Source organism: Narcine bancroftii, chromosome 4 (assembly GCF_036971445.1).
Source record: "Narcine bancroftii isolate sNarBan1 chromosome 4, sNarBan1.hap1, whole genome shotgun sequence".
Taxonomy (NCBI): domain Eukaryota; kingdom Metazoa; phylum Chordata; class Chondrichthyes; order Torpediniformes; family Narcinidae; genus Narcine; species Narcine bancroftii.
This window is the reverse complement of record NC_091472.1, coordinates 124,343,170-124,359,491: the sequence shown is the minus strand read 5'-3', so window position 1 is coordinate 124,359,491 and position 16,322 is coordinate 124,343,170. Positions and strand designations below refer to the sequence as shown.

The 16,322-nt window shown below is 37.5% G+C and overlaps 1 protein-coding gene across 7 annotated transcripts in view; it reads left to right on the top strand.

Annotated features, from left to right (window-relative positions):
- acacb (acetyl-CoA carboxylase beta) overlaps nt 1–16,322 on the top strand; it is a 203,348-nt gene that overhangs the window by 141,818 nt on the left and 45,208 nt on the right. For 4 of the 7 annotated variants that reach the window (XM_069932708.1, XM_069932709.1, XM_069932711.1 and 1 more), the window contains 8 exons: nt 7,504–7,641; nt 8,733–8,832; nt 9,876–9,983; nt 10,210–10,266; nt 10,374–10,415; nt 12,273–12,488; nt 13,217–13,372; nt 14,732–14,935. In XM_069932708.1, the coding sequence (XP_069788809.1) occupies nt 7,504–7,641; nt 8,733–8,832; nt 9,876–9,983; nt 10,210–10,266; nt 10,374–10,415; nt 12,273–12,488; nt 13,217–13,372; nt 14,732–14,935 (1,021 nt within the window). Of the gene's footprint in view, nt 1–3,421; nt 3,573–7,503; nt 7,642–8,732; nt 8,833–9,875; nt 9,984–10,209; nt 10,267–10,373; nt 10,416–12,272; nt 12,489–13,216; nt 13,373–14,731; nt 14,936–16,322 lie in introns of those variants that run through there. The other 3 variants (XM_069932710.1, XM_069932715.1, XM_069932713.1) reach the window with 3 other exon arrangements.

Below are 16,322 nucleotides of genomic sequence, written 5' to 3'. Positions count from 1 at the left end.
CTCTGGAGCATAGAAAAATGAGGGGAGATTTGATAGAGGTATACAAAATTAAAAGTGGTATAGCTAGGGTAAATGCAAGTAGTTTTTTCACTGACATGGTATGTGAGTAGAAAGAAAAAAAGTTTGAAAACTACTACTCGAGACCCAATTGTTACTGAAATATTTGCTTGAGAAAAAGTGTCATTGGCCCATTTCCTTTGGAATTATGAAACCGTGCACATAACGAGTCAAATAGATACGATTAAAACAGTGGTTTTCAAACCTTTTTCTTCCCACTCATGTTTCACCTTAAGTAATCCCTTACTAATCACAGAGCATTTATAGTATAGGGATTACTTAAGGTGGCATGTGAGTGGGGTAAAAAATGTTTGAAAACCACTGGGTAGAGTTTGCATGTTCTCCCTGTGTCATATGGTTTTCCTCCAGGAGCTCCAGTTTCCTTCCACATTCCAGGAATGTGCTTATTGCAAGATGAATAGGACATGGGTGCAGGCCCTACAGCCGGGAGTATGTGCCAAGCATAATTCCCAAATTAAACTAAACTCTGCTGCTTGTTCATGGTTCATACCCCTGTAGCTCTTGTATATACACAAGTCTATCCTGAACTCTCTTAAACACCATTATTGTATCGGCTTCCACCATTATTCTTTGCATCTCGTTCCAGGCACCCACCACTCTGTAAAAAAAAAAAAATTCCCTGCCCAATTCCTTTAAGTTTCCCACCTCATATTTGATGTATGCTCTATAATATTTAACATTTTTAACTAGTGAAAAAGATTCTGACTGCTTACCTTATCAATGCCTCTCAAAATTTTATAAACTTTTAACAGCTCTCCTTTCAGCCTACAACAATCCAGGGTAAACAATTCACGTTTGACCAACCTTTCCCCATTGCTCATACCCTCTGAAACTTTAAACTGTTTTGTTTTTACTGTTCTCTTTGATTAAGTAGCACTTGCTGGGAAATAGAGCAAGGTACTGTCTTTTACATCATTGTAATTGTTGATATTATATTAGTTACAGCTTATAGTCCAGTAAAAATGGTGCCATTCTCATCTTACATGGACCATCAATTAATGATGAATAAATTTCAGCCTAGATGATAGGTTCGTACTTTAGAGGGAATTAAAGCCACAATAAGTCTTTGTGGGAAAATAATATTACAGGGTACAACATGAGGTTAATTTCTCCAGAGATTAATATTCTTAATTTAGTGTCAATCTAACTTAAGTAATAGACCCACCCTCCTTCTAGGGGATGTAGTGAATGCTACAACAAAATTGATCCATCTTACACACTCTCTAGGGATACAGAAAAGGATACAGTTGAGGGTGAACGTGCAGTTACATTCCGCATCACCACTGACCCCACAAAGAAATAATTGGCAAACATTCAATTGCTCCGCCTACCCTGCACTCCCCACAACTCCCCCACCTTCCTCTATTTACATCTCCGTGTAGATTACCCTCATTTCTCACAAAGTTCTTTCTAAGAGTTCCGACCCTGGCTCCCTCTCCCGGGACCCCATCCACAACATTCTGCAGTTTCCAGTTCTAAAGGAGTTTTTAAAAATCACTGAGGTTGGGAGTGGAGAGGAAGAGAGTAAAGAAAATATGTTTAAAGTATTGAAACACGTGGAATTAATCATGAATTCTGAAGAAAACCCACAAAAAATGTTTACTTGGTTTTAGATGTTACGTGCATTTTTTAGAGGGACAGTAAATGTTTAGAGACCCTTTCTTGTCCTGAAAATAAATAATTAAATGTTTTGTTTTTAAGCTTTACTTTTGGGAACTCTGATTTGAGGTTTTAATTGCATGGAATAAACTAGCAAAAGTTCAACTAATCCTCTTCATTGAGAAAAAACCCCTTAGACCTGTTGTCTTTGGAGATTGCTACTCCAGAATCAGCATAAACATGCACACAGATGGACATACACACCCCGTGCACATAACAAGTCAGTTTTTCAAACTTTTTCTTTCCGCTCACATATCACCTTAAGTAATCCCTTACTAATCACAGAGCACCCAAGGAATAGGGATTACTTAAGGTGGTAAATGTGAGTGGAAAAAAAAAAGTTTGAAAACCACCAACTTATCCCAATCCATGTTTTCTAGATCTTTTCTCATTTCCTCAAATTTGGCCTTTCCCCAGTTTAGAATCTCAACCTGAGGACCAAACCTATTTCTCCTTTCTCCATAATTATCTAGAAACTAATGGCATTATGATCACTGGACCCAAAATGTTCCCCTATACATACTTCTGTCACCTGTCCTGTTTCATTCCCTTATACAAGATCCAGTATTGCATTCTTGGTACTGCTATAGATTGATTTAGAAAGCATTCCTGAATATATTTGATGAAGTCCAAGCCATCCAACCAGCGACATACTCCATTATTCTTAACAAAGAAAAGTATTGACAGTATCTAATATTAAGAAATATATTGAAGACTGTAGAGCAAAAAATCATAAAATAATCTCCTGATGCCTTTTTGTTTTATTATTTATTTACTTAAAAGTTATAATGTTTCAAAAGGTTATTGTTTGTATTGCTATGTTATAAAATGATCAGAAATATTATTGAAATTCTGAAATTAGATATTAGAACTTGATCATTCAGATTAACAGTTATTTCAATCCATAAATAGAATTGTATATTCCTGACCCATTGTTTCATCTTTGGTGTCATAAAACTCTTTTCTTCCTTGCTATATAAATTATGGTTAAATGATCTAATAAACAAGGTTGCAGGAGCACCAAGGCAGGACATAGTCAATTGACTTATTTCTGAGGCTTTCAAAACTACACAATGCATCAGCTCTTGTCAATCAGTTTGTTTTCAGAATCTCTCTTTCTCTCTTCCTTCCACACTCTCCAGTTGCACTGTTTCATTCTGTGTTGTGCTTTCCAATCTCACATTTGTACCTTTTTTTCATAAGGTTTTTCAAAGATGCAGTCCTGATGTAGATGGGACAAAATGTCGGCATGGACATTAGAGAATGTAGAGCTAATTTGTGTGCCACACAGCTCCATGACTCTAAAGCATTTGGGTGGAGCTGTTCCAAAACACACGATCATCATCTTGAATTCTATGCTCATGATTTATGCAGCAGAAATTATCAGACAATAGTTGATCTTTCCCACGTTACTGCACTTTATATGAATGCATTTATTCAGGTTAGTTAGAAATCCTCCACCTCCCAATTTTCAGATTACTTGCCACAAACAAACTCATAAGTGAACTAACCTTTCAGGTCATTTAGGTGTCATTCAGCATTGTACATTGGATTTCTACATATATATTTTGAAAAAATGTCTTTTTCTAACCAATTACAAAATGTTTTACTTGTATTGGGTGAAGTGATTGTACATGCAGTTGATATATTGCTTACTCTTTGTATGTTAAATGTTCAATTTCAGAGCAAGCAAATCCTTCGATATTCAGGTCTAGTCTCATCTATTTATTGCATGAACCAAAATATCAAAGGAAATAATATTGTCTTGCACATGGTGTCCAACTAACCCAATTGATGAAAGATTATGGAAGTGCAGAAAGTGTGGCCTCAGATCTTAACCCGGATTCAGCATGATTGATACAGGTCCTAAACCAAGCTAAATTCTTGGATTCAGATAGTCTGGATTATACTAATTTGATGGATTACTTTCTCTAATAAATATGATTTAGCTTGTTATTATTTGTTTGTGTTGACAGGGATAGGAGTAAAAAGCAGGTAGGTGGAGATGAGCCTATCATTAGATCAGCCATGATCTCATTGAATGGCAGAGCAGGCTTGAAGGGCCGATTAGCCTACTCCAGTTCCTATTTCTTATGTTATTAAAAGGTAAAAAAGCCCATAACTTGCCAATTTATTCCCACCTCTTTCAAGCTAAGATGTATTATTGCATAATGTAAATTACTCCTATTGCACGTGACTGTAAAACTAATAAAGGACACAATAGATTCAAATGCAATACTTTCATACTTTGCTATGACAGAGGAGGCTAATCGCCCTGTCAAGTCTGTCCGTTCAGAGAACAATGTCCTTTTCCTGTTACTTTCCATCTTACCTGTTCTATCCCCATTCCCATCAACTAGGCCCAGGTGCCAACACTCACCTTTACTCAGGGCAATAATCTTTTAATTTATGAACCCACATGTCTTTGGAATGTAGGAGAAAATTGGAGCATCTGGAGAAACATGCTAAACCATCTCAGCAGAGCATGCAGAGTCCATAGGAGGTAGAGATATATAACTGATGTTTCATGCCTGACCCTTTCTTTGAGGTATGAGCAAAAAGCAGGCAGGGGCCTGAATAAAAGGGCTGGGGGAGGAGGGAAGAAAGAGCAGTGGGAGGAGCACAGGCCAAAATACAAAAGGTGATACAGGTATACTGTTTTAAAAATACTCGCTTTACGAAAATTCACTTTTACGAAGAAACCGGTGTTCGCTCTCCGAAAGAAATTTTATTGAGTTTTCACTTTTTCAAAAATAGCCTTCAATAGTAGTGAATGGGTCTTCGCTTTATGCTATTTGGCTTATGGTAGGTTTCAGAGGAACTCTAGTTTCATAAAGCAGGTTGATGCACTAACAATATCTCCAGACTAGAAGTGACCTGACTGATAGGCTTTTATTACCATAAACAGAAGGCACGTCTCATGTTGCTGACCCAAGACCTGAGCTTGTTCTGGGATAAGGGTTATGGCATTGCCGCCTTTATTAGGGAAATCAAGGGGGAGGAGCCACAGGTACAAACAGCAAGGTGGGCCAGCCGTACATATACATACAGTATTAACAGTGGTTCCACCACACGTGGTATACCTTAAGTGGGACATGGATAGGAGGACTAGGGTCTGTGTAGCTGCAGAGGGTGCGGAGCGCTGGAGGCAAATCCATGGATACTCATTGACTCTGGGGGAGATCTTTTTCTTCTCTTTCTCTCACTGTAAGAGGCACCCAGCAAATTCTACTGATGACCAATCTGCATGCCTTACGGTGGACTAAAGCAAGTTTCATGAAATATATCTTGAGAATTGGTCATAGGAGGGTGTGGCTCTGGAGGAAAGAAGATGGAGAGAAAGAGAGAGAAAGAAGCAGAGCTAGAGGAAAGGAGAAATAGGGATGGGGGGGGGGGGGGGCTAACAGAAACCAGAAAAGTCTATGCTAATTAAATCTGGTTGGAGGGAAGACAGAACAGACAGAATGTGAGGTGTTGTTCTTCCACTTTGCAGTTGGTTGCAATCTAGCAGTACATGAGACCATGGACAGATAAGCCAACATTGGAATAGGGTGGGGAATTGAAATGGGTTGTCACTGGGAGATCCTTGCTATTGCAGCAGACAGAGTGAAGGAGCTCAATGAAGAGATCTCTCAGTCTGTATCCAGTCTCTCTGATGTAGAGGAAACCACAGCAGGAACACAGGATGATCCCTGCAGATTCACAAGTGAAGTATTGCTTTACTTGGAAGGACTGCTTGCGACCCTGAATGGTGATGAGAGAGTAAATGAGGATATAAGTGTAGCATCACTTGCAGTCACAGGAGTGGGTGCCAAGGAGGTGGGGGGGTGATAGGTGGGAAGGGAAGAGTAGATGAGGGAGTCACAGAGGGGGCAGTCCCTGTGGAAGGGAGAGGGGGGAAGATGCGTCTGGAGGTAAGATCACATAATAGAAAATGGTAAAGGATGATATCTTGGATGCGGAGGCTAGTGGGTGGTAGGTGAGGACAAAGGAAATCCTGTCCTTGTTGGGGGTGGAGGAGGCTGGGGGAAGATGCGCAGGTAATAGAAGATGCAGGTGAGGGCCAAGTTGATGGTAGTAGAGGGGAAGTTATGTTTCTTAAAGTAGGACGACAACTCCGATGACCTGGCATGGAAGACCTCATCCTAGGAGCAGATGCGATGGAGGCAAGGAATTGTGAGAAGGGAATGGACAGGGTGTGAAGAACTGTTCTCTTTCGACTGCTCTTTCTTGGCTTCTCCCCCAGCCCTTTTATTCAGGCGCCTGTCTGCTTTTTGCTTATACCTTGAAGAAAGGCGCAGGCCAAAACATTAGTTATATTATCTTTACCTCCTATGGACTCTGTTTGACCTGCTGAGTTTCTCCATCTCTTTTGTGTTTTTACTACAATCACAGCATCACCCAATAGAAAGACATGCCTAGATCTGGTGGTAGGTTTTATTTCTATTGTTAATAAATGAACATGTATATTAGGCCATAAATGGTGTACTTTTCCTCTATCATGTTCTTCCATTGAGATTTGCTCTTTTTAAATCATTTTATTATGATAATTAATGTAACTTAAAATTATCTTACACAAACTAACATAAGTATCTTTACATAGTTATAGTAGATTGATGAGGGCTTGTCAATCTTTGGCCTGTCACATGTTTGGTGATATGTAATTACACCACTAGGTCACCAGGGGTCATCCCGGTGGCCTTGTATATAAAGCAGTCCAGAGCTACAGTCTAGCCTTCCAGGTTCATCTTGCAGAGAGACAAGACCTCTTAGTGTACATATTAGTTTATTAAATTGTACTGACAATAACCACGCCAGCAGTGTGAGTATAAGACCGCTTTAATAAACTAATATGTACACTAAGAGGTCTTGTCTCTCTGCAAGACAAACCTGGAAGGCTTGACTGTAGCTCTGAACTGCTTTATATACAAGGTCACCGGGATGACCCCTGGTGACCTAATGGTGTAATTACATATCAGCACAAAACCTTTCTCTAAAGGAAGTTAATGTTTATCTTTGCTAATCTTTAGCTCTTTAGAATATCTCTATGCATCAGCGAGAACCCCACAAGTACACTTGCTTTAATGGCCTATCTGATCCCCTACTATGCACTCTTCTGCCTTTTCCATATTCTTGTGTACTAACAATTGCTAGAGTCTTTCTGAGCTATCCTGGTTTTTTAAATAAATTAATTGAGTAAATGTAATACTTTAAATTATATGATGTTTCTACATAAAATAAATTCACAGACAATAAGTGCTATACTTCAAATATTTTGAAGCTGAGATACATGGGAAAGAAAACCACTAAAATTAAATGCCAAGCTGATTTGTAGGGTACAAAAGCTTTTGCAATATCAACACTTTACACAATTAATATTTTTGTGGCATTTAAATTTCAGGGGCTGTCTGATATTTTATCACTTTCAGAGCATCCGATACACTTTTTTAAAAAATTCATGATGAATTACGTTATTGATTTTATTCATCAGCAGTTCTGTGTATGAGCTACATTCCAAGTTTATTAATTATTTCACTTTTTACAGTGTTTCGTGTTCTTTTGCATAGAAACTGGAAATGGCTTTTGATTTCTGTGCTGGTACAATGAAATGGAAGCAGGGTAGGAAATAGGGAGACATTAGAAGGTCAAAAACTTTTTGCATCTGATTCAAGTATAAATAATGCACTGAAGCTCACACAACGAAAGAATACCTTTGCCTGCATTTATTTTTGTGCATCTAATTCCTTTTTTTCCACAAATTTAAAGGATGTGTATTCCAACCAGCACAGTCCAATATGAACTGGATCGGCAGAGCAATGATCTATTCACAACTAACATGCAAACGTCTCTGTGTCAACGCATCGGTGTCATGGTTGCATTTGAAACCTTTGAGGATTTTGTTAAGTAAGTACTATCTGTGTAGGGATTATCCATGAATGCCTTTGTTGTTGGCTAATTTATTTTGAAATAAAATCAACTCTTTTTTTTCCCCTGGTGCTTTTGTAGATTCTCCTACTTTTATTTCTGTAAAATAATTAAGGGAATTGTTGGCAGTGGGGGTGTAATGTGCATCGAAAGAACCAAAGACTTGTTGATCCAAACCAAGGCTTTTATTAACTAAAAGACAGGAGCATATCACAAGTAGGTCGACCAGTCCAGAATGACCTGGTCTGGCTAGGAGCAATCCTTTAAGACCTGCCAGTAGGTGTGGCTACACTCTCAGCCAATCACAGTCATCCTACACTACCATCTGTACATATGTACATATACACATTGGTGATAGAATCTGTACTATCACAGGGGGGGGCATCTAGTAAATAAAGACATGGCTTTAGATTAAGGGATCACTCATTTCAATTAAAATAATGAGGAATTATTTTAGACAGTTATGCATTATGAAATCCTCTTCTGCTGAGAGTTATGATATAGTCTGTACCTTTTCAAGGTGTAACTTGGCAGAGATTTTATCTATGAAGCAGTTAAGGGGATGTAGGGAGAGTGCAGAAAAGTAATATTGTGAGTATGATTGGATCTGCCATGATCTTATTGAAGATCAAGGGGATGTTTTCTATTCTTATCATGGAAATCTTTGCATTTACACCTCTACAAAATGATATGTCTCACTTCTTACTTCATTCCTGTGTTTTAAGCAACAATGTGTTTCTGTGAAATTTCTTTCCTGTATTTGTTGGTATATGGACTCTTTTTTTAAAAAAAAAGGTCTACATATGGAATCTTCAGACTAAAAAGGCATTTTTTTAACTATCCTAGTGAAGATAACTTGTATCTCTAGGTTGTCTCAATGTCTAAAGCATTGCTTAAGTATGAATTTAATGAAAAATATTAAAATTAATATTTTCATATCATGTACATAATTGGAGAATATACAGTAACAAGTGAAATCTACAATAAATTAACTATAGTCACATCATGTCAGTTATTTAATGCTTTTGTAATTAGTGCATAAATTATTTGATTATCTGTACTTTTAAAAGAAACTTTGAAGAAGTGATTGCCTGCTTTGCTGACCCATCTCTGGATAGTCCATTATTTTCTGAGACAACATCAAACTTCTTTGATCAGGAAGACAATAAGGTAATCCTTGACAATCTCATCTTTACATCTGGAATTTCAAAACTAAATTATTATTCTTTCTTCAAGTTTATTTTTCAAAAGTTTCAAAATAGAACATGCCAAACTATCGAATTTTCTGATTTTTAACAAAAGTTTAAAACAGTGGGAAAGGAAGATCAATTGAGGAAGATAAAATGACACCAGGATTGGAATCTTTATATTATACATTAAGAAATGAAAGATGTGGAGTTTTAAACTCCTGAGATAGAATATATTGAATTGTGATTAGGATTTGGGAAGGATAGAATACCTTCTCCTGTATTGTATGACATACATTTAGAAAGATGTCCAGAAGATGGAGAGAATGCAGTAGAGTTTCATTAAGAAAATGTCAAGGATATGTAGATGTAGGGAAGTGAATAATAATTTTTTTCTCCATGAGGATAAAAAAGAGATGGAAGAGTTGTTTAAAATTAAGAAGGATTTTAAGATGGTACTTTTTTGAATTAATGACAAGACCAGAAGAGATAGAAGCAGAATTAAGCCATTTGGCACACTGACTTGATAAATACTGAACAAAAATTTAAGTAAATCACCAAAATAATGAGAAAGGTTAAAGTATTTTTTAATGCAGTAGGTGTTTAGGGTAGGAAGTGTTCTACCATAAACAGATATAGAAACAGGATTTATAAAGAGAATTGGTTCAATGTAAGTAAAGAACTACAGTATATATATATGCAAATGCTGTCGTGATGAATGAATAGGATATAGTGCAAGGAAGACTGTGAGGATTGGACATTTTGGATGAGTTGGAAATCAACCTGAAGCTTCAGAGTCCAGCTTATAACCCTTATAACATTGTATAATTCCTTTTGTTCCTATAAGCTATGAAGAAGTTCAGAATACCAGAGATCAAAATAATATCAATAAAATGAGTTGTATTAGACTATGAGAATATCTGGCATATGAAATATGAACCTTTACATCTCTAGATGGTTTTTAATGTGATGTGGTCTGCGGCATGTAAATACAAGAAGTCTTTAAAATGTTACTTTTGTAAACAGAGTTTGAAAGACGAACCCATTCATATTTTGAATATTGCCCTCCGAGATGGTGATCACGAGAAGGATGACGAATTGGTGCTGATCTTCAATAAATTCTGCCAATCAAAGGTATCTGTGCAAACCTCCCTGTTAACTCTGACCTGTACAACTTGAGGCATTCCTCATGACCATTATAGTATTCTCTTTATATTACAAATTATTTACAGATAAAGTATAATCAAAATTGCCTTTGCATTATGAAGTCACAGTTTTAAATCATTAGTCATTTATATCATTTTTTTAAATAAAAAATAATTCAAAAGCTCTAACTAATCCTTTTCTTCTGTGTTCACAGAAAGCCCTTTTCTTTGAATATGGAATCAGACGAATCACCTTTCTAGTTGGACAGAAAGTGAGCTTTTTGAAGACTATTTTCATCCAAAATGCTTGTTTTAATTATCCACAACGTGTTCACTAATTTTTTAAAAAATTTTCTTTGCTATTCTCTTTTGCATACAGCGAGAATTCCCCAAGTACTTCACCTTCAGGGCAAATGCCGAGGTACAGGAAACCATTTACTATTTATTTAAGAACAAGAATTATCGTTTCTTTAAGTTGTAGTTGCCTGCCTCTTTGGAGCATGAGGAAAGCTCCAAGGTACCAGTAAGTCCTTTCATTTCTGGGACCTCAGTTTGAAAATCCATCTGGGACTATTTCCACTCTGTTACAGTCAGTGAAGTTCTTGTTTAGTTAACATAAATCTGTTTGTTATTTGGTATTGACTTTCAGGCTTAGGAAGGCCTACCATTCTTTCCTGAGATTGCATTTTGACAAGTGGGATCACCTGGAGATGTTCCTTCTGCTTGCCTAAAAAAAGAGATTCTGGATATCAGGACAGCCAGAAGGAAGACTGAAGAATGGCTATAGGACCGCCTTAAATCAGTAGATTGGCGGTGTTCAAGAACTCAGCTGAGGATCTGAATGATTTCACCAGGGCTGTTACAGACTTTATCAAATAAATCTGTCCTTACCAAATCATTCAGGGTTTTTGCCATCCAGAAGTCCTGGATGAACAATGAAATCTGGAACCTTCTGAGAACTAGATCAAAAGCATTTAAGTCTAGAGATCCACAGAGATTGAAAACTTGGCTAAATGCTGTAATAACAACAACCTCGCACTCAATGACACCAAGACCAAGGAGCTGATTATGGACTTTAGGAAGGGAAAACCAGATGGTTATGATCTAGTGATCATTGGGGGATCAGAGGTGGAGAGGGTAAGCAAATTTAAATTTGTGGGAATCAATATCTCAGAGGATCTTTCCTGGACCTAACATATTAATGGCATCAGGAAGAAAGCATATCATTCCCTCTACTTCTCTCAGGAGTTTGCAGAGGTTCAGTATGACATTGGCAAACTTCTATAGATGTGCAGTGGAAAGTGTGCTGACTGGCTGCATCACGGCCTGGTATAAGGCACCAATATCTCTGACCAGAAAGCCCTGCAAAAGGTAATGGATGCGGCCCAGTACATCACAGGAAAAACTCTCCCCATCATCGAGAAAATCTACATGGAATGCTGCTGTCGGAGAGCAGCTGCAATCATCAAAGATTCACACCACCCAGGACATACTCTGTTCTCATTGCTGCCATCAGGAAAAAGGTTTTGGTGCCACAAGACTCATACCATGAGTTTCAGGAAAAGTTGCTGTCCCTTCACCATCAGTCTCCAAACAACACTCAATTAGAGACTCATTTAAGGATTCTTACTTTGTACATTATTTATTACTGAATACTTTTTTCTCTCTATTGCACAGTTAGTTTATCTATCTTTGTTTACATTTCTCTCATTTGTATACCTATCTTTTTTTTTGAGTACAATTTACAGTTACTGATAAGTAGAAATTCTGCCTGGCCCGCGGGGGAAATAATATCCAGGTTGTATGTGATGTCATATATGTATTTGACTATAAACCTGAACTTTGAATAGCAAAGATCCAAAATACCTAATTAATAGTTGCTATTGTTAAAAATTACTAAAGATTATGAAAGCATTTAAACTTTTAAGAGATCCCTTCAATATTTTTTCTATGTCATTAATTTGAAAAATAAAGTCCTAAAATTAAGAAACCAAAGACAGTAAGGAATTTCGATCCTGATGGTGGCAGATAATATTGCAGTGATGAAGTTCATCAAGCAAATGAAGAACACTTTTAATCTTATAAATCTAAAAGTAAAACATTGTAAATAATTCAAATTTATTGAGCCCAAATGATAATCCTATCTATTGTCAAAATGCATTAGTTAACAAAAATGTAATTGGTATCTCTTATCAGAAGTGAGAAGGGTAGAGCTGCCATTTTATTTGTTTATATTGAAATATGTGATCTGTTTCAGCCTTAAAATCTCTCTATTCAGTTTGCAGAGGACCGTATTTATCGGCATTTGGATCCTGCCCTGTCTTTCCAGCTAGAACTCAACCGGATGCAAAATTTTGACCTCACTGCTGTTCCTTGTAGTAACCACAAGATGCACCTATACCTAGGTGCTGCCAAAGTGAAGAAGGGAGCAGAGGTCACGGACTACAGGTTTTTTGTCCGAGCCATTATACGACATCCTGACCTCATTACAAAGGTGAGAAATCTCGGGGTTATGAAATGTCCCAAGTGCAACTTAATGATTATAGTTCATTTGTATGATGGGCCTCATGCCAAAAACTGCATCAAACCCAACCAACTTTGGAATGGGAGGTTCTACTGTAAGAAACCCAAAATAGATAAAGGCCATTTGATCCAGCTGGTTCACTTGCATTCAAATACCAGATCAACAATCTTGCCTTTTGTGAACTTGACCAGCTATTTTATTAGATGGGCAAACGTTCAATGCAGAGAAACCATGCTTTCATTAACTTTTCTAATTGCCTTTGAAAATTAAACCAATCATCCATGTCCATTTTTATGAGCCTTGAATATGTACAGCATTTTTGTTTCATCACAAGAATCTGTATATCCTTTAGAGTATTTTATCTCTCTTTAATCCTTGACCATTGATCAATGACTCGAAAGACTGAGTGAGGAACAATAGGCTTTAATACACATTAGATTGTAGCTGGCCCAACTCCATGTGTTTGAATGAATGGAAGGGGGTAGGGAGGTAGACCTTTATGGTCAGGTCACAAGTTACAGGGGATCGAGTCATCAGTGGGCCAGCCAGCCACTCACATGCAGAGCAGTATATACATATCACCACACCCATTATCAGGTAACAAAGTTTCAGTGCCTAGAAATTCATCTCTAGATGCTATACTAATATGAAAAGGAGTCAATCCAACTCCCTAATTTGAATCAATTTCATTCTTGCAGGAAGCCTCTTTTGAATATCTACAAAATGAGGGGGAGCGCCTGTTGCTTGAGGCGATGGATGAATTAGAAGTGGCTTTTAACAAGCAGACTCTGCGCACTGACTGCAACCACATTTTTCTTAACTTTGTGCCAACTGTAATAATGGACCCAATGAAGGTTTGAAGAGCTTGTATTTCTTGTCAGGATTCTAATATCAGGGATAACACACAATTTATTCCTTGGGTTCTCTCAGGTTTTTACTATTAAAACTAAGGAAGCATGGAGTTAAAATTGATTTGTCCTGTTAAAAGTATGCCAAATGAGTTTTCTGCAGTACACCAATGACTGTGTAGGTTAGGGAATAACTGAGGGATAGTGGTGGGAGCTCAAACAGCTGGGCTGATGGCTGAAGCCATGGAGTCATGTAATGGCTGAAGATCATAGCTTTGGTGACAGGGTATGAACGATGAAGTGGGTGGAGTTCAGAGCCAAAACAGCTGGACTGAGAGCTATTTCATAAGGGTTCAATTAAATCGTGCTATTGCAGTGGTCAAAGGACAAAGAAAGCATGGATTTTCAAGGAGTGAAGAACACAGCGTTAATAATAATAATCCATGCACAATTAATTCTGAAGTTGCCTCATTAGCATACAGATGAACAGGAAAAGAAGCACCCAGTTGAAATTTCAGATTGTCAAAATTCAACATGAAAATGTAAACAATTGTATTCCACTCATGAAATATAACCATTTTCGGATACATAGCAATGCATATCTGAATTTCAAGCAAATAACAGTTTCTGGGTTTATGGTGAGAAATTCCCATAACACACAGTACTGATACATGACCTAGGTTCTGCAGAGACATTGGTTAGAAATGCAGGACAACAGCAATTGCTCCGAAATTCTTTTTGATTGGAAGTTGATACAACAATTGTGGTTTATTTCCTTAAAATACTATTGTACTCTACACTAGCACCAGAACAATAGTAATCTATTCATTATCTTTATGGTTTCCAAGTCAAAGGTCAGCTGCAACTGTCTAATTTTATTCATGGAACTAAGTATTTTGATCAATTAAACTGTTTTCTTATCTGATCTGTATTTATGACGATATCCTGAGTTTGTGGAAGAGGCTGACCTCCATCATCAAATGATACGATGTGGTAAACCATAGTATTGTCATGGTTGCTTAAGTTGCTCAAAACTTCATATGTAAAATTTGTTGATTGCCAGTTCAGGCACAAATCATCTTTTCTTGCTTTAAGAACTGCACATCATAGAATAAATGTATTGAAATTATTATTTATTTTAACTTGCTGTGTTATATTTTGGAGTTGAGAATATTGTCAGAGTTTTGCAGCTTTTGTCGCTTGATTATGTGCAGCTTTGTTCAAAAATATTTACTAAACTATCAAACTATCTTGTGAGTACTGGTGTCAGAACAGTGGGCCTATGTGACTATTGCTCCTCCTACCCCTAGAAAACCTAGGCCTTTTTATTGCATATATATAAATTTTCTCAATATTTATTTTTAGATTGAGAAATCTGTCCATGACATGGTGATGAGATATGGGAGCAGATTGTGGAAACTCAGGGTCATGCACGCTGAGCTCAAAATAAACATCCGTTTAACTCCCATGGGAAAAGCAATCCCAATCCGTTTGATCCTTACCAATGAATCTGGATATTATTTGGATATGAGCCTCTACAAGGAGGTGGCCAATGCCAGAACTGGACAGGTACTTGCTATTTGAATTGTAGGACGTGTGATGGCGCACATCTGAACGCAGGCAAACCGGCTCCGCATTGTTGTGCCGGGTGCGTCTTCTTCCACGATTGAGCAGACCGCGCACGCGCACTTGGCTGCACCACGATGTCACTGCCTGCGCATGGGCGGGACTTACGGGCAGCCTGGGCTGCATGAATAAAACCGTTGGAAGTGCATTTTACAAAGAGGACAGAAGAAGGAAAGCAGAATTCTTATTATTTAAGTCAATTTAAGGCAGAGTGACTTACTGCTTAGTAGGAAAAATAGATATAGTTAAATCCCTGTTATCTGGAATCAAGCAACTGGGAGCCTCAAGTAACTGGCAAAAAAAATTGCAAAAAAGAAATAAGTAAAAAATACAGAAGTTTAAAATTGGCACAGCGTTAGTTCAGCAATCACACAACATGGAATTTCAAGCAACCATAAAATTCACTTATCTGGCATCTATTAATTCCCAGAGCTGCCGGATACCAGGAGTTTTACTCTAAGTTTTAATCTTCAACTGGGCAAAAATAATCATTAAATGGGTAAGGAATTAGGTAACAAAAAGCAACTGGAGATCTCATTCGCAGAGGTATTTGGAAAGCTGTTCCTTAATCCACATTTTGATTCCTGATAGAGATTCAACAGTTCTGTCATCCAAGATTCTGTCCAATCAGCTGCAGACAGATTTGTCCAGGATGAGCACTTAGTGTATTGGACAGTGAATTTGGAAAAGATTAAAAGGCATGGGCATCACTTCCCACATGTGCAATGAAAAGCACCATTGTTATGGATGTTGGAAGTGAAGTTTCCTACCGCAAGCAAAAATTTATTGATGATGGAGTCATTTTGGAATCAGAAATGTTGATGGAAGATAATCCCTTGAAAATCTAGCGCATGTTTGTTGGCACCTCTTCTGTGCTTGTGAGGCTAGAAAGAAATAATGGTAAAGCATAATAGGGAGGTAGATCTGGATGAAGATATTGACTAGTGAAGTAGAACCCTTAACTGAGGAGACTGCATCAATTTTGGAAAGTCTAGAGTGAAAAACTACATCACAATGAATGAATAAAACAGTAAGGGATATATTCTTGAATAAAGGCCAGGTATGAAGAAAAATAATCCAGGTGGCAGTATGAGATGCCATAGCTACTAATAAAAAAAAACTATTCTTGAAGATACAGAAATCCAGAAATGATGCTCTCACTCCAAATTCCTGCAGCCAAAAATCTTTTCCATACAAATTTTAAGAAATTTAATGTCTGCATCCATTATTTTTCAGCTCTCGTCAGCCCCACGCAGATCCCTGGATTTCACAGCCCCTGAATTACATACAAACTTTGTTGAAATTAAAAAATGGTAAGATGATGTTTGGT